Source organism: Nomascus leucogenys, chromosome 21 (genome assembly GCF_006542625.1).
Source record: "Nomascus leucogenys isolate Asia chromosome 21, Asia_NLE_v1, whole genome shotgun sequence".
NCBI lineage: Eukaryota > Metazoa > Chordata > Mammalia > Primates > Hylobatidae > Nomascus > Nomascus leucogenys.
In genome coordinates, this window is record NC_044401.1 from 42,356,488 (window position 1) to 42,374,778 (window position 18,291).

Sequence of the window (18,291 nt, forward strand, 5' to 3'; positions counted from 1 at the left end):
TGTTCACTAAACCTGATCACATCTTAGTTTACCAAAACAAAAAAGAAAGACTTCCAAACTGGGAAAATTAACTATAAAAGCAAAAGTAATGATTCATCTCCGATACAAATTGTTAAGACCTTAGAATCAGAAAGGCTTCTGAGACCATGGTATTTGTTATCTATTATTTTCTCATTCTTTATTGTTGAAACACTGCATTGATGACTTTCATGATTCCTTTCAAATAGAATTGTCCTCAAAAAAGTATTTTTTCAGGCAGAAAAAACAGAAGGTTTATATAGTTCTCTGCAATAAATCCTCATTAGAGCACCGAAGTACAGATACAGCAAAGACAAATAGTTAATATTCATAAGAAGTTCACATTTAATTACCTGTGTGCCCTCATTATAAACATCTGGGAAAGAAGTCTGAGATGCTGTTTCATGTTGTTGCAAGGGCAGTCTATTTAGAAATTGGCTAATTTCTTTGGATTTTTGCTGGAGTTGATCTAAGGAAAAGAAAAAAAATAAATGTAATATTTGCTTCAAGTCTGAAATGTAGTTATTATCTTCTAAAGACATACTGTATGCTGTTTACTAGTTTAGTTGCCTTAGTTAAAATTATGATGCCAATGACAACATTATTATTAGCTAAATGTTAAATGTTCTCAAGAACCAAAGGACACCTCAGTAAATCACTTCCTTCAAAAGTAAAATAAAATAGGCCTAGGCACTTTTTTTTTTTTTTTTTTGAGACGGAGTCTCCCTCTGTTGCCCAGGCTGGAGTGCAGTGGTGCGATCTCGGCTCACTGTAACCTCTGACTCATGGGTTCAAGGATTCTCTTGCCTCAGCCTTCCAAGTAGCCAGGATTACAGGCATATGTCACCATGTCTGACTAATTTTTTTTTTTTGTATCTTTAGTAGAGATGGGGTTTCACCATGTTGGCCAGGCTGGTCTCGAACTCCTGACCTCAGGTAATCCCCCCCCACCTTGACCTCCCTAAAGTGCTGGAATAGCAGGCGTGAGCCACCGCACCCGGCCCTAGGCATTTTTTAAAAGTTCATTTTCCCTTTCCCCCTTGAAAATGGCTTTACGGTTTTTGTTTTCTTCACTCTCTACTTAGGTATTATGGATCCCACCAAGATTCTACCACATGGTTTTAAACATCAACATGCTTAAGAGAACAGCTTGCTCATGTAACAGCCTGGTCCCGTGTGATGCCCTTCAAAACTGTCTGGCTAGGGTGCAATGGCTCACGCCTGTAATCCCAGCACTTTGGGAGGCCAAGGTGGGCAGATCACCTGAGGTCAAGAGTTCGAGACCAGCCTGACCAACATGGAGAAGCCCCGTCTCTACTAAAAATACAAAATTAGCCAGGTGTGGTGGCACATGCCTGTAATCCCAGCTACTTGGGAGGCTGAGGCAGGAGAATCACTTGAACCTGGGATGCAGAGGTTGCAGTGAGCCAAGATCACGCCATTGCACTCCATCCTGGGCAACAAGAGCGAAACTCTGCCTCAAAAAAAAAAAACAAAAAGCAAAAAACAAAAAACAAAACTGTCTGGCTAATGTTCAGTTATTCAATATAAATTTTCAACTTAATTCTTTCTAAAATCTTTCCTTTATGTCTATGCCAATATATTAGTAAAGGTTATAATTTGGGGAAGAGGATTGGTGAGATGGAGTATTGGTGTTGAGGAAGTTTCACTTTTTAATTTATAAAGTTCTAAAATGTTCAATTTTTTATAGGCACATATTACTTTTATAATAACACATTTTTAAAAAGTTTCCTTTATACCTTCATAAAGGATAAATTTTCACCTATAAGAAATCAGGTGAAAAGAGATTTTCACCTAGAAGAAAAGCACTGAGATCCATCCTTCTTTAGATTTATGGATGACTCCATGCAATTTAGTCTCCTAACCTATGCACCTAGATCTGGCCTGAGTTTTCCAAAAATTAATTCAAATCCTACTCGTTTCTGTCATTGAATCCTTCAGATCAGTCATATTTAACATAGCATTCTATTTAATATCTGGAACATCACTATCACATTTTTAGTATTGTAATGATAATTAGAATATTAAGAAAGATTATAGCCAGTCAGAGGCAAGAAAAATGCATCAAGAAGTTCAGAAGAGCTGTTTTTCTCAGTCCTTCTATTGGTTCAATTGGTTTGAGTAAAGATTTCATTAACAGATCCCTGAAAATATGAAATACAAGCCACTCAGGTGGTAGAGATGTGGACTTCAAAAGCAATCAGCTACTGACCTTCCAGTTGCTGAATGGTCTGGGCTGACTGAACTGCCTTTTCATTCTTATCTTGGAGAAGCTTTGAATTTTGATCCTTTAGAGCATCACAGGCAGACTGCAGCTCTTGTCCAGTCTTTTGAAGACTCAAAATATGAGAGGTCTTCTCTTCCATTTCTGCTTTGTGCTTCTGCTCCAAAGCACTATACCGAGACTCTAGTTCAGCCTGGGCTTGGCCTGCTTGCTCCAATTGTTCTAAAACATGACGCATTTCTTCCTGCAGATTATGGAAGGATAATTTTCTCTCTGCCACTTCAAGTTCCATCTTTTCCAGGAGAATCCTGGACTCCTCTCTTTCTGTTTCCACAGTGTTCCTCAAAGTATTGTGCTCAGCTTCCATCTGCTGTAACTGCTGAGAGAGAATCTAAGAAAAAAGACAGTCTCCTGAGCCATAAATACATTATTTCATTTCAACAAGCATTGTAAAGTGCTTTTTCTTGTAGGATGGAAAAAAATGGGAACATGTTTCTATGCTAGAGAGAAAGCCCTTCTCAAGAAGGAGAGTTGAAAATTAAGAAGAGAGGAGATGGCTGACTTTCTCCAGCAGCACACAGGCATCCAGAAAAACAAACAGAGAATGTGGACTGTAGCACCAATTCTGCATTATGATGAGACTACTTGGATGTGACAGGATAGGAACACAAGCAATCCAAGGGCTAGCAAAAAGGTAGTTCAAATTGTCAAGCATGGGCCCATATAGGACACAGAAAGGAGCAAGGGTAAGAAAGAATTAACACACTGGAGAAGCAAAGTGGAATTCAATGGAATTCAATGAGAATGAAGATCAGGACAATATGAGAAAGAAAATGGCAGGATGGATTAGAGTCAGATCAGCATTACTGATTACCTTCAGATTCAATGGAATATTGCAGAATGAGATCATTTCAATCTAACAGAAGGTCAATTTACAAAAACAAGAAAAGATGGGGCTGTACATAAAGCACAAAAACCATTCAAGACAGAGAAGAGTAACTGATGAAAAAGAAACTCACTAAAGGATAATACAGGCCAAGTATCCCTTATTCTAAATGCTTGGGACCAGGAGTATTTCAGTTTTCCATTTTTTTCAGATTTTGGAATATCTTGGATATCTTGGGATGGGACCCAAGTCTAAACATGAAATTCATTTGTTTCATATACATCGTATACACATAGCCTAAAGACAATTTTACAGTATTTTAAATGATTTTGTGCATATTTGCCTTTGATCTGTTATCCTGTTCCACGAGGTCAGTTGTGGCATTTTCCACTTGTGGTGTCATGTTGGTGCTCAGAAAGTTTCAGATTTTGCAGCATTTTGGATTTTCAGATTAGGCATACTCAATCTGTATGCCATTCTAGATAAACTAGGACCCTAGATCTAAAATGGCAAAGGGAAAGAGCAACAATAAAGAAGTGCAATGTATGCTCCATGAGGGAAAGAACTGTATTTAATTTTGCTCATAATTATACTGCATCCCCACCACTTAAGTACAAGGTATTCATTGAAAGAATGAATAAATGGCATCAATTCTCTGAAGACTTTAAATAGGCTTTTATATCTACTGCCTGGCAAACGAAAGTGGAAATGAATACCCCCCCAAGGCAGGAAGTAAAGATTAAAAGGCAGTACCTGGTTTCTCTGCTCAGCAGCAGTCAGCTCCTGTTGCAGCAAGTCAATGACCTGAGCACGGCCCACCAAGGATTCTTCATGTTCCTCAAGCTTCCTTTGCAGCACCCTCAATTTCTGAGAAGAAAACATTTTAGACATAATATGCTAACAAATGAGTGCTTGTATTTGCTTATCTTTCAAAATGTCATGTAGATTTGTGTACTTAAATTTTGGGGTGTTGAAAATGACAGTTTAAAGAGTGGGAAACCAGCATGCCATGCTCCCCATCCAGCAGCAACGAAGACTCTCCAAAATGTCTTCTCCAGAGCACCAACAACAACCAGACCCAGACACAAGCAAGTCCCTGAATTAGGGAGCCTCTTTAAAAATTAGAAAAAACAGTAACACATATCTGCCTTCAAAATCATACAGTTAATAACCTGTACCTAGATAGCATAGGTACACGTACATCTTACCCACCCAAGAGAACATTCTCTGCAGGCAAGAATCATTTCTCTTCTCCTAGTTTCATGCACTGGGCAGGCACTTGAAAAACACTTGTTGAATAAATAAAGCAATGATACACATATACAATTAGTATTCTACTTAATAATATGTTGTATTCTAAAACTTTATTTAGTGGTGCATTCTGAAAGATTGCTTAGAACTTAAAAGTTTCCATTCTAATTAACTCTAATTAATTTTCAATCTAATTAAACAGATCAAACATAAAGTATCACTGAAGTGCCTTTCAGTACCACACTGCACTACACACTAAGTGAAATCAAATACTTTGAGTTAGTAGATGGTGAACTCAAATACAATGAAGCCCATTTTCAAAATCTCCTCAAATTTTTTAAAAAAAGAATTATTGATCTAATAAAAGACTTCATGGCTTCAAAATCATTCTTTTTCTTCTCTAATTTTTTGAATATTTAAAACTGACTTCATTGATTTGAAGCTTTGGGTTAGGTGTGTAATGCACAAAGGTAGCTATAATCAGAAAACTGAAGAGAACCCAATTTTTGACTACCACATAAATTCACCAACTAAACTCAGCTTTTGAGCACCAACAACCTGATTACAGGGGTAAAAGGCAAGAAAAGGACAAGAAAAAATAAATAATTTTTATGCAACAGAAGACAAGGACACGAAAGAGGCCAATAAGGAAAACACTAACACCAAGTGAAGAGCAGTGGGTAAGGGTAGGAAATTGGCTGTGATGGATTAAATATTAACCAAAATGACAGTCATTCTACCGAGTTTTAGCAACACACCTGTTGCATCTCTGTTTCCACATCTGCCTGGGTTACTAACTGAAGAAGCTCATCTTCATGAAGACGAACTTGTGTTTCAAAGCGGGCATCTTTCTCTCGGACCACCTGCTGCATGGAACTCAACTGAAGACACATACCAGAGAAACTATGCAAGTTACACTCCCCAAATATTGCACAAATAAAACTCACAGACTACTTTCCAAGACAGACACTGAGACTTGATAGTAGCTTTTTAAAGTGAAATTTTGATTGTCAAGGATGAGGATGTTGGAAGAGAGGCTGGACAGTAACTACGAAATGCGAGAGAAAGCCTATTCAGAAGTTAGCCTAACATAAATTTTGATCAAAAATCATATGTTCATGGTTACTAGAAATGTTTTAAATATACAAGAAGTGTATTTTTTAAAGTTCTAAAAAGATTAAGATATTAAATACATAAGGTGAAGTTAAGTTAGATTTCTATTAAACCCTGGACACTTCTTGCTCATGGCTGAAAAGCTTTCAGTAAAATTATCATGCCCTATAAGTGAAAATTCAAACTAACGTATCATTTATTCAAGATTCTCTACAACTGGAAATACCAATCTATCTTTCTAGTCTTATTTTCAAAGAATAGCTTCTAAATCCACACCACCTCCCCAGACAGCTGTTTTCAGCTGTCATTACTTGCAGCCTTCTAGATCATGCTCATTTTTAACTGGCTCTGAACAGAATGAAATGGAAATAAATGGACTGATGGTGAGCTGCTCAGTATCAGTGCTTCTGTCTTGGTTTTAGGTTGTGCAGGTGTGCATCTGCTTATTCATCTCCTTAAGATCTACGGTGGAGCATGCTGCTTAGCTGTTAGCTTGCCCATTTTGCATTGGTCCTTTACTGCTGATATCTCAGTTTGTGACACCTTGAATCAAACTTTGGCTCTCTTCTTTGGTAGGAGAAAAAAAATCCTCATAATGTTTTTATTATCTGGATTCTGACCTCACTAGGAATTTGGACTCTTGTGTTTCAAGTGTGTAGGCACTGGAGTCTTTCATTAGCCAAACATTTCTAACTCCTTTCCCATAAATGTTCCATATTCTTTTCCTTCTCTGCAGTTTTGCTCACACCGTTCTCCATCACTGAAATATCTCTCCCAGCTTGTCTGGAATATTATTTGTCTATCATGGTTTTGCCTAAATCCCAATTTTTCCATGTAATTTTCCTTAACTGTCATACTCACAGTAACCTCTTTCACCTCCCAAAATATTTTGTTTGTATTGCTGCTTGCTTTGGCACTTATTCGGAAAGCCTTAAATTACGATGAATCTCTTAACACATTTACGTATCTTGGCTTTCCATATTTTAGCAACACATAGGCTAAAAACCATATTTTGTATTTCTTCACCCTGCACTGTATATATAGTGCTTATACATAAAAAGGACACAATAAAAAATAGATAAAAAATTTAAAAAGGACACAATAAAAGCTAATAGGTAAAACCAAGAATTTCAGGATATACAATTTTAACTGTATACACAGCAGTAGGCCAACCACAGAGAGAAGGCACCACTAATACTACAAATTATTAATAAAGTAAACACCTAATAGATAATTAGCTATGTACAAAGGTACTTCAGGGAAAAAAATCTTTCATGATTCATAAGCATTCCCCCACCGCCATCCCCCCCGCAAAAAAAAAATTACAGTGCCTGTAATCCCAGCACTTTAGGAGGCCGAGGTGTAAGGATCACTTGAACTCAGCAGTGCAAGGCCTGCCTGGGCAACATAGTGAGAACCTGTCTCTTCAAAAAATGTAAAAAATTTAGCCAGATGTGGTGGCACATGCCTGTAGTCCCAGCTACTTGGGAGGCTGAGGTGAGTGAGAGGATGGCTTGAGCCTAGGAGATTGAGGCTGCAGAGAGCTATGATTGTACCACTTGTACTCCAGCTTGGGCAACAGAGTGAGACCCAATTTCAAAAATAAATATGTGGGAGTGGGTGGCCAACCAAGACACCTAGAAAAATAGAAAAAGTTGAGGATGCCAATCCAAACGGTCTGGTCTTGACAGATGAAAAAAATGTTACATACTGGTGCCATTTAACTAAAATCACATGACCTACACCACTTTCTCATTACAGGCTCACTAAGTAATCTAACTATAATTTATTTCCTATTAAGATAGATATTATTTTAGGGAAAGAATGAACCTAATTATTTTTATTTCTTTTGGTTTACTTATTGGTCTCTTTTGAACTCAGCATGAACCCATTCCTAAAAGACTGAATCTCTGTCTGCTATTAAAATTAAGTTTCTGGACATGCAGAACTAAGAAACAGTCATCAATTAGGCTATAGAAAATTCATCAAGGTAAATAACACATTGTGAGGTTTTCTGGTGTTCCCTAATGACACACTTACCTACCACACATCTCCTAATCTCTTCTACTACATATCCTTCTAATTTCTAGTGCAACACCCATGCTACTATACTTTTATCTACTAAAATTTTTTAAAGTGACTCACTGAATTGACTTGTGCATAATAACCCACTGGACTTCATGGCTCTTTATCCTCATTTTGTGAGGTACCTACCTGTGCAGCTTGCTCTGCCTGTGTCTGGCTGAGCTGGGCTTGTAAAGTGCTAATGAGTTCTTCCTTCTCCTGGAGCTGTTGCTTCATCATTACAAATTCTTCCATCTCTGTAGAACTCTTATCAAACTGAAGACATACAAGGAAAAAAAATTATTTAAGCAAAAGAATTAGCATTATTAATTCTTTGACCTCCCTTTCTTGCTTGACCTAAATGCCTACCATATTTCCTTCTAGTTTCCATTGAACACAAAAGGAAATTGCATGCATTATCAAAATTTGATTTGTCAGAAGAAGACAGAAGCAGTAGTGGCAATTTTTCAATTTCTCTGATTCCTCACATAGAGACAGCACAAGATAGTAAAACCAAAAAAACCACAGATAACATTTACAGTAAAATTAGGCAGACCGTCCTAAAAACCCTAAAATATAAGCTAATAAGGACAAACCACCAAAACCCACAAGAACTACATTGTATTAGAGTCTTACATTGTGTAAGAAAAAGAAGGCAGCAAAGGAGTGAAATCTGACGGCTCTGAGAAAGGGACACCCCTAAACAGCCAATGTATTTATTTGCTGGAATGCACAGTTGGCCAATTTTAGAACAGTGGCAGGGCTTTGCCATTCCTTAACACTAGGTAAATGCAAGGGGTGCACAGTAAGAAGGACTAAAAGGGTGAGAGCAATCTAGGCCCCCTGAACTCTCAAAACTGACTCATCATGGCTCCCTTCTGAGACATGAACCTGTACTAAGAAGAAACTGCCAGGAGTGAAATAAAAATTACGCAGAAGAGGAATTAAAGAGACAGAAGAAAGAGGTCTACAAACATATTGTATAATTCAGTATCAACTAGCCACATGTGGATATAGAGGGCTTGAAATGGGTCTGATAGAAAAGAAATATTTTTAATTTTTAACATTATTTAATTTTAATTTTAAAACTGAAATATAGATTATTTTTCCATTAAGTACAACTTTGTTTTGGTATGACTATATTTCATCTTATCTGTTGCATCATTTAAGTTACTGTTGAGGTGTTGCACAAGCAACAAGTGTATATGCAGTTGGTAGCAGTGGGTTAATTCAGTTTAACTTTTTTCTAGACCCCTATATAACACTGTAATATGTTTATTTGTATACTTAATGCAGACAGCATTAGTAACAGTTGATACCAATTTAATCATAACTAATAATTAAATTGCAATATAAACATTTATTATAATTGAATTATTTTCCAAGTTCAAAAATAAATATAGACACATTTCAAAATTTAAAATGAAGGCCTTCTATTGTTGTATAGTTGGTTCCTTTTCACTTCTAAGTAGTATTCCAGTGTGTGGATATACCACAGTTTAAATATTTCCCTATTGATGGGCATGTGAGTTGTTTCCAGTCTTTAATTATTACAAATAAACCTATTACTATTGGACAGTGCTGGCATAAACCAAAGTGAAGGGCAGAAGGAAGAAAGCCAGGAAATCTCAGAAATCTGGCTCCCATATCTTTGAACACAACACAAAAACAATAGAAAAAGGAAGTCTGTTAAGAAAAGCTTTCCTGAATCAAGTCTCCTTCCAAATAGAGGTTTAGGAAAATGAATTTGACACAAAAATAAGGAACAGAAAAGGATGAAGGTCATATCTCATTTAAGTTACTATTAAAAAAATGGAGTAGCCCCCACTAGCAAGAGGACCCTCACCAGATGCAGCCTCTCACCCCTGGTCTTCTCAGCCTCCATAACTTCTTATAAATTACCCAGTTTCAGGTATTCTATTACAAGCAAGAGAAAACGGACTAAAAAGGAAAATTGGTATTGACAAGTGGGGTCATTGTTGATGATTATTTGAAAATGTGGAAGCAGTTTTGGAACTGGGTAATGGGCAGAGGCTGGAAGAATTCTAAGGAACTAGCTAAAAAAAAAAAAAAAAAAAAAAAAAAGCCTAGATTCTGATGAGGGCTTAGAAGATAAGACAACTACAGAAAGCTTAGCACTCCTTGGAGATTGGTTAAGTGGTTGTGACAACAATGCTGATAGAAATATAAATAGTAAAGCCCATTCTGGTGAGGTTTCAGACAGAAACGAGGAAAGAAGTATCAGAAACTAGAGTAAAGCCCATCCTTGTTATAAATTAGCAATGAACTTGGCTGAACTTGTCCAGTTTTTGTATGGCCAAGAACTTTGTAGAAGGCTGAGCTTGAGAGTGATGAACTAGGGTATATGGCAGGAGAAAATTTTAAGCAGCAAACTGCTTGAGCTGCTATGTGGTTACTTCTATCTGCTTACAGTGAACAGAGAAAAAGAAAACAGAGCAAAAAAAAAAAAATTGGAAAATTTGCAACCTGGCCATGTGGTAAAGAATGGAAGAAGATTTCAGGACGGGAATCCAAGAATGCATAGCCACCACTTGCTAAAGAAATTAACATGGCTAAAAGGGAGCCAGTTACTAATAGTCAAGACAATGGGAAAAGGCCCTAAAGGCATTTCAGAATGCATGTTAGAAATCTTTAAGGCTGCCCCAACAGCCCCCATCACAGGCCCAAAGCCCTAAGAGGACAGAATGGTTTCTGCGAATAGGCCCTGAGACACCACTGCTCTGTGCCACTTCAGGACACTGCTCCTTGCAGCCCAGCTGTTCTGGTTAGTGCAAAGCAGCCTCAGGTACGGCTCATGCCACAGCTCAAAAGGTATGAGTTGTAAAACTTGGTAACATACACATGGTGCTAATTCTGCAGGCTCACAGAAAGCAAGAGCTGTGGAGGCTTGGTAGTCTCCACTCACATGTTGAAGGATGTCATCAATAGCCAGGGGGCTCAGGCAGAGGCTTGTCTCGGGGCAGAACCACCACAGAGAGCCCCACTAGAGCAATGCCAAGGGGAAATGAGGGGTTGGAATTGCCCTGCAGAGTCCCCACTAGAGTAATGCCTAGTGGAACCATGGTGTGGGACTACCACTGCCATACTAGAACTATAGAGCTACCAGTGTGCAATGCAAAGTCAGCCTAGGAGAGCTGGCTGGACTAAGCCCAGCAAAGCCATAGGGACAGAACTGCCTGAGGTCTTGGGGACTCAACCCCTGTACCTGCAGAGGATGCTGAAAATGGAGTAAAAGAAGATTATTCTGGAATTTTAAGGCCCAATATCTACTCTCTTGGTTTTCAAACTTGCTTGGGGTCTGTTACTCTCTTTCTTCTTGCCTAGTTCTCCCTTTTAGAATGAGAATGTGAACCCTATGCTTGTCCTACCATTGTATCTTGGAGGAAGATGATGTGTTTTTATTTCACAGGCTCACAGATGAATTGGTGCAGGAATGAGCTAAGACTTTGGGGCTGCAGGGATGCAATTAATGTATGTGTATGTGAGAAGAATATGGGTTTTGGAGGGCCAAGGGTGGAAGGCTATGGTGTGAATGTCCCCTCCAAAACTCATGTTGAAACTGAATCCCCAGTGTGACAAGAGGCCTTTAAGAAAGGACTGGTTCAGGAGGTCTCTGAACATAGGAATGGATTAACACATTCATAGATTAATGGATTAATGGGTTGTCATAGAAGGGGAACTGGTAGCTTTATAAGAAGAAGAGAGACCTGTGCTGGCAAATTGGCATACTCAGCCCCCTCACTATGTGATGACTTGCGCTGCCTTGGGACACCACTGAGAGCCCTGTCAGCAAGAAGACCCTCACCAGATGCAGTCCCTCAACTTTAGACTTCTCAGCCTCCATAAATGTAAGAAATAAATTCTTTTATTTAAATTAAATTAGATTTCTGTTATTATAAATTAAAAACAAAACTAAGGAGCAGAATGATATGATTATAGGTGATAAAAGCATACCAGAGGCACACTAAAAAAAAAAAAAATCAAAATTGCAATCTATTTCAAAAAGTTTTTAAAAATTAAGAAAATTATACAGGCCAGGTATGGTGGCTCACACCTGTAATCCCAGCACTTTGGGAGGCCCAGGCAGGTGGATCACTTGAGGTCAGGAGTTCCAGACCAGCCTAGCTAACATGGTGAAACCCCATTTCTACTAAAAATACAAAAAAATTAGCCAGGCATGGTGGTGCATGCTCGTAATCCCAGCTACTCGGGAGGCTAAGGCAGGAGAATTGCTTGAACCTGGCAAGCAGAGGTTGCAGAGAGCTGAGATTGTGCTGCTCCACTCCAGCCTGGGCAACAGAGTGAGACCCTGTCTCAAAAAAAAAAAAAAAAGGGAAAAGAAAAAAAATTATACAGAGATGAGAGAAAAACATAAATCAGATTTAGAAAAATCAGAAATGAGGTGACTAAACTCATGAAAAATCCAATAGAAAAGAAAAAATCATTGCAGTATAGAAGATAAAAAAAAACAGAAGAAACACAAAAATAAACAAAAAATAGAATGCCTAAAGTGAAATAAAACAACAAACAGAAAAACAAACTTAAAATGTGTGAAACCATATACTGAAAGAGTATATTGGGCATCTATGAATAACAACTAAAAATGACAAACACCAATGCATATTCTAATAAAATTACCAGACAAGAAGAAACGAAGGAGACTGATACATACATAGATAAATGCCCATTGTGTATCTAGAAAAATGTATTTGTCACATAATAATCCACTGGTTTTAGTGATTCGTTAACCTAATGATTATGAAGTAACTTCCATCCCTACCTGTGCAGCTTGTTCTGCCTGTGCCTGAGTAAGCTGGGCTTGCAAAGTGCTGATTAGTTCCTCCTTCTCCTGGAGCTTATGTTTTGTCTTTTCTACTTCCATCTCTTCCTCTGTAGAACTCTTGTCATGCTGAAAATGCAGGAGATAAAGTCATTATTTAAAAGAATTACAATAAATATACATTTGATATTTTTTTCTAATTTTTCATTTACAACCATTTAGTTATAATTTTATTAAACTGATGGGAGCAAGAAAAAGCAGCTGATCTAACAAATAAGAAATCTTAGGGTTGTCCAGTTTTTGTATGGCCAAGCAGTTCCTGTTAGACCTACCCTCCCTCACACAATAGCTATAAACTGTGAAATATATATATATAATTTTTTTTTCCCTCACACCAAGCATGTGAACCCAAAACTGTGGACAACATAGAAAACAGCTATCTGCAAATACTGGAGAGCAACCAAAAGCAGGAAGATACTAGAGGGGATGTGATAATTGGAAGAAATGGTACTGAGTTTCCCATTTTGACAGCTTTTATTCTGAGGGCAAAACCAGTCAGTGCCATGCAGGACTAAACCTTATTAGAAAACCCGAAGTCTTGTTGCCTTGAAAAATCAAGGAGAGAGCTCAGGAAACTATAGCTGTTGTTAAGTGAGAAGCAAAACATCAGAAAAGAGCCAGTGAGGGGAAATCCAAATTTTTCAATAATCTATTTTTTTTTCCAAAAGCTCTCCCTTAGACTGAGATTCTGCCTCTCTGTAAATTTAGTCCCTCCCAACCCCCTAAACAAAGCTATTTCTGCTTAATGGAATTACAAAGAATACTTTTATACTTTCACATAAGTCAGTCAAGCACCTGAGGACTGTTGTCATTTCTTCAACTATACTTTCCACAGAATACCTAGCTCTGTATTGGAGTATATAACAGTTAAAGGGTTGCTGTGACTGACTGCTGAAACTTAGAAATCATTTCTTTAACAGAGGAAGAAAATGAGCTCTAAGACATTACTGCTTTAAGGTCTCAGCTAAAAATTAAATTAAAAAGCAGAGTATAAAATGGATAATTTAAAAATCTGACATCATAGCTGAAGAGAAGCTGGAGGGAACAAAGTAGTATGAGGAGAGAGGTTGGTGCTACCACAGTGAGGGGAAGAGAACTGATAGAGGAAAAACCAAAAGGAAAAGAAGGATCAAGGTGAAATTATTTGAGAATATTGAGAAAAGCTTTTAAAATAAGCTTCAAGAAGTTAAATAAGGTTATCAATTCAGGGAAAGTAATGTTCTCTGAACATTAGCCCCTGAGAGGAAAGACTAAGTAGGAACTGGGTCACTAACTAGCGATCCCAAGGGTTGTGCCTAGAAAACTGATTAAAATCTCATTTCCCAAGAACTAAGGATGCTAGCAGGTCAAAGAGTAAAACAAAATGAAACTAAAAAAATAAAAAGATTTCTTACACACGGTGAAGTCTAGGCTCACTCTGTAACTACAGTATGCATGTGATATGCCTGCCTCCATATAATCTGTACCAAACTCTCCACAAAACTGAAGTTTCTTGTTCTCTAAATAGCTGACTGAATGTGAATATGTGGAGTTCAACCATAGAGGAAAGATAATGAAAATTTGAGTATTGGGACAATATTCCTCACAGGGCAGTACTTTCCTTACTCCTCCTCTGTATCTCCAACCTTAAACTGCTTTGTTGGCTGCAGTCATAAACCTAGAGAGCCTCCCTTTTAGAGAGTCCAAGGTAATTCAGCTGATTCAGCCCACATGCATGAAGCTTTAATCCACCACTATGTGACTATATGAGGACACAGAATATTCTGTGTTAAGTCATTGAATTAAAAAATCTCAGAGCTGGAAGAAACCTTAGAGATAATCTAGTTTAATCTTCTAATCAATGATGAAACTCCTCCAAAAGGTATGTTTCCCTCCTCTCTAAATGCCTCACTTCAGTACTTATTTCTTCCTGTAAGCCTTTTTTAATCCCTGAAAGTCTAGGTCACAACTGGCATTTCATATCCATGTTTTCTGTAGGCCTTTCATTCTCTCTGTGTGTGGCCTACAATCCAGCTGAACTATAAGCTCTATAAGAAAAAAACAACAACATTATTTAGTGCTGTATCATTTTAGCATCCTAAATGTTTGTGATTGGTAAAGATCTGCTGTATTGGTAGGTTTTTTCAACTTAGGAAATATACACTATACCCAGTCACCATACCTTGGAAAGTTGCTCCTCCGACTGAGGTTCTGTAGGCAGAACAGTCCCTCCTTGTGCTTTCATTTCTTCTATGTGTTTATTCAAAGAAGTTAATTTGGCCTTCGCATGAAGTTTTAGTTTTTTAATTTTGTTATCAGCAGCTTTTCTTTCTTCCTGCCCAAAAATGATGGTAAATACATAAATGTTTATTCACCTCTTATCTAGCACATACTAAAAGTTATTTTTATTATTATTACTTTTAGAGACAGGGTCTCTCTCTGTCACCAGGGCTGGAGTGCAGTGGCACAATCACAACTCACTGCAGCCTCTAACTCCTAGGCTCAAGTGATCCTCCTATCTCAGCCTCCAGAGTAGCTGGGACTACAGGTGCCCACTACCATGCCCAGCTAATTTTTTTTTAATTATTTTTTGTGGAGACAGGGTCTCACTACATTGCCCAGGCTGATCTCAAACTCCTGGCCTCAAGAAATCCTCCCATCTCAGCCTCCCAAAATGCTGGGATTACAGGTGTGAGCTACCACGCCCCACCCAAAAGTTATTTTCAGTAGGCATAAGGTTACAGTACTAGAGAGATAATCAGATTCCCTAATAATCTAAGTGGAGACAAAAATCAAAGTGAGTAGTGTATCATCTGTCCTTTATCAAATGCTCCACAAGAAAGGATAAAAACAATAGTACCTGTAGAGCTTCATCTTTCTGCTGCAGTTGAACATCCTTCTGTCTAATAATATCTTTTAGCTCCACCACCAATTGCTCTGCATAAGCCAGGCGCTCCTGAACATCTTCTTGTGTAGTATTATTAAATTCCATGTCAGATTCTTGGTGTAATTCCTAATATTTAGGAAAAAAGTTGCCAGTGCACCAGGAAAAGGTATTAGCTTCCCAATAGGAGTTTCTTCATTCCAACTTTTTATGTTTTGCCCAATTCATATTCTTGTTAACTTAAGAATCTAACTCTGATCCAATAATAATCATTATCATAGCCATTACAATATATTAAGTATTTTATAAATGTTAAGCATTTTACAAACATTATCCCATTTAAGGTATTATTATCCTAATTTTACCAAAGAGAAAAATAAAGGAAAGCAAAAATCATAAACCAGTAAGGGTAAAAGGCCAAAAGTTAAAATTAAGAGAGTAGTTAAGTAAAACTCTCTTAACCACTAAGCATTACTTCTTGTCTTTTCAGAAAACTAAGGACTTTTATTAATTCCTTACGTGGACTTCAGAAAACATAATACATACTGCCAATTTGTGTCATCTTAAAAAAAAAAAGAAAATACAATACAAACCATAGGAGAAGTGGTAAATGAAATTATAAAGCAAACAGATATTCTGAAACTCAAAAGGTGTTCCAGTTTCCTCATTTGTCACTTAGACCTTTCCTGTGGAACAGGCATAGCCAAGGATGAGAACAAAGGACTTAAAACAATCTGGCACTAAACAAGGCCCAGGGAGAAAAACGAGAAAGCCCTTTCAAATTGTATCCAGGACTTGTTTCCCATCACTGTGGCTTTTAAGCTAAAAACTTACAAGAGAAGGATCACTTATAAAATTTCAATATTTTTCTTAATCCTCGCTTCACCTAGTACCAGGGAGGCTTCTCATACCCTTCTATCTTAAATTATTTTCCTTAGAAGAACACAGAACATATGTCTTACCAGTTTAAATTAGAACAGAACTACTCACGGGGTCTAAGGGAGACCTCATATTCTGATCAGTGTCATCATCTCCTGATAATTCATGCAAAACAACATTTGCTAATCCTGATAATCGGCTCAGCATTTCTGTAAAAAAAGAAGGGGGGAAAAAAACTAAGAATCAGCAAAATGAACATGGGCTTCTCCTATATTGATAACCATATCATCCGTGAATGAAAAAAGAATACTGTACAGGTGATTTGTATTAGACACAGTCTGCAGCACAATGACATCTTCAAAAAGGCATTTGAGTACTTACAGTGTAGTCACACACTGTTCTTTTCAGTGGCAATTGTATAGAGGTTATCACCATCACTAACATCATTTCTAAAATAAAATATAAGTACCTAATCGTTAAACATTAATACAATGTTAAATACAAATTTATACTTGTTAAATACACCTTAAAGGTAATTTTTATCTTTAATGCCCTTCTTTCATAGTAGTTTCACTTACAAACATGAATTTCTTTTTTCTTTTCTTTTTTTTTTTTTTTTGAGACAGGGTCTTGCTCTGTCACGCAGGCTGGAGGTACAGGGACACAATCTCAGCTCATTGCAACCTCTGCTTCATGGGCTCAAGCGATCCTCCCACCTCAGCCTTTTGAGTAGCTGAGACTACAGGCACATGCCCAAACATGAATGTCTTACTCTTTTTTCCTCTGCCAGACTGTTATTCTCTCCCACTTGTTCAAATAAACTCCATGATACTGCAACATTTTTCTTTTTATGTGCCCTATGAACCCCATTCTTTCAGAAAGCTTTCTTGCTAAACCATGTGGCTTTGCTAAAATTTAAACATAAACTTTGTTCAAAATGTACAGCATTAAATGCATATATTAGAAAAGGAGGAACGACAGAAATCAGTAACCTACGATTCTTCTATAGAAAATTAGAAAAAGAAGAACAAATTACAGCCAGTGTAAGCAGAAAAATAAAAATAAAAATCAGAGTAGAAATTAATAAAAATAGAAAAATAGAGAATATCAATAAAACCAAAAGTTGATTATCTGAAAAGATCAATAAAATTGATAAAACTCTAGTCAAGATGACCAAGAAAAAAATAGAGAAGACACAAATTACTGGCATCATAAATGAAAGAGGAAACATCATTAATGATCTAACATACATTAAAAGATAATAAACACTACAAATAGCCCTATACTTTAAAGTTCATCAATGTAGATAAAATGGGTCAGTTCACTGAAAGATTCAAGCTACCAAAAGCTCAAGAAGAAATAGAGAACCTGAATATAAATGAGTATATGTGTGTGGGTGCATGTGTGTACAGACACACACATATATATATATACACACACACATAAATATGAAATTGAATTCATACATTAAAAACCTCCTAAAAAAGGAAAACTCCAGATCTTCATTAGTAGGTAACAACAAACATTTAAGGAATAATACCAATTTTATATAATCTATGCCAGAAGATAGAAAAGGAGGGAACACCTTCTAACTTATTTTACCAGACCAGCATTGCCCTAATTCTAAAAGCAGACAAAGATATTACAAGAAAACTATAGACCAATGTTCCTCATGGTCACAGTCAACAAAATATTCAAAATACTCCATAAAATATTAGCTAATTAAATCCAGTAATATATAAAAAGATAATACATCACAACCAAGTGGGGTTCAAGAAATGTAATGTTAATTCATAGTATGAAAATCAATGTAATTCACCATATTAATAGACTAAATAAGGAAAACCACATAATATCAATAGACTGAGAAAAAGCATTTGACACATTTCAATATCTATTCATGATTATGAATTCACAATGAGAATAATTCATCCTCAGCAAATTAAGAAGTAAATTTCCTTAACCTAATAAAAGGCATCTTTAAAAAACTTACAGCCAACATTATAATTAATCGTGAGAAACTGAATGTTCTCACCATATGAGAAACAAGGCAAAGATGTTATCTCTTACTACTTCTATCTAACTCTGTACTGGAAGTCCCAGCCAATGCA

The 18,291-nt window shown here is 37.0% G+C and overlaps 1 protein-coding gene across 6 annotated transcripts in view; it reads right to left on the reverse strand.

Moving 5' to 3' along the window:
* GOLGB1 (golgin B1) overlaps positions 1 to 18,291 on the reverse strand; it is a 92,900-nt gene that overhangs the window by 58,188 nt on the left and 16,421 nt on the right. For 2 of the 6 annotated variants that reach the window (XM_030801599.1, XM_030801600.1), the window contains exons 2-10: positions 16,292 to 16,389; positions 15,278 to 15,430; positions 14,600 to 14,752; positions 12,379 to 12,507; positions 7,728 to 7,844; positions 5,159 to 5,281; positions 3,903 to 4,016; positions 2,252 to 2,654; positions 372 to 487 (exon numbers count right to left, since the gene is read on the reverse strand). In XM_030801599.1, the coding sequence (XP_030657459.1) occupies positions 372 to 487; positions 2,252 to 2,654; positions 3,903 to 4,016; positions 5,159 to 5,281; positions 7,728 to 7,844; positions 12,379 to 12,507; positions 14,600 to 14,752; positions 15,278 to 15,430; positions 16,292 to 16,387 (1,404 nt within the window). In that variant the 5' untranslated portion in view covers positions 16,388 to 16,389. The remainder of the gene's footprint in view (positions 1 to 371; positions 488 to 2,251; positions 2,655 to 3,902; positions 4,017 to 5,158; positions 5,282 to 7,727; positions 7,845 to 12,378; positions 12,508 to 14,599; positions 14,753 to 15,277; positions 15,431 to 16,291; positions 16,390 to 18,291) is intronic. The other 4 variants (XM_030801601.1, XM_012502211.2, XM_030801602.1 and 1 more) reach the window with 4 other exon arrangements.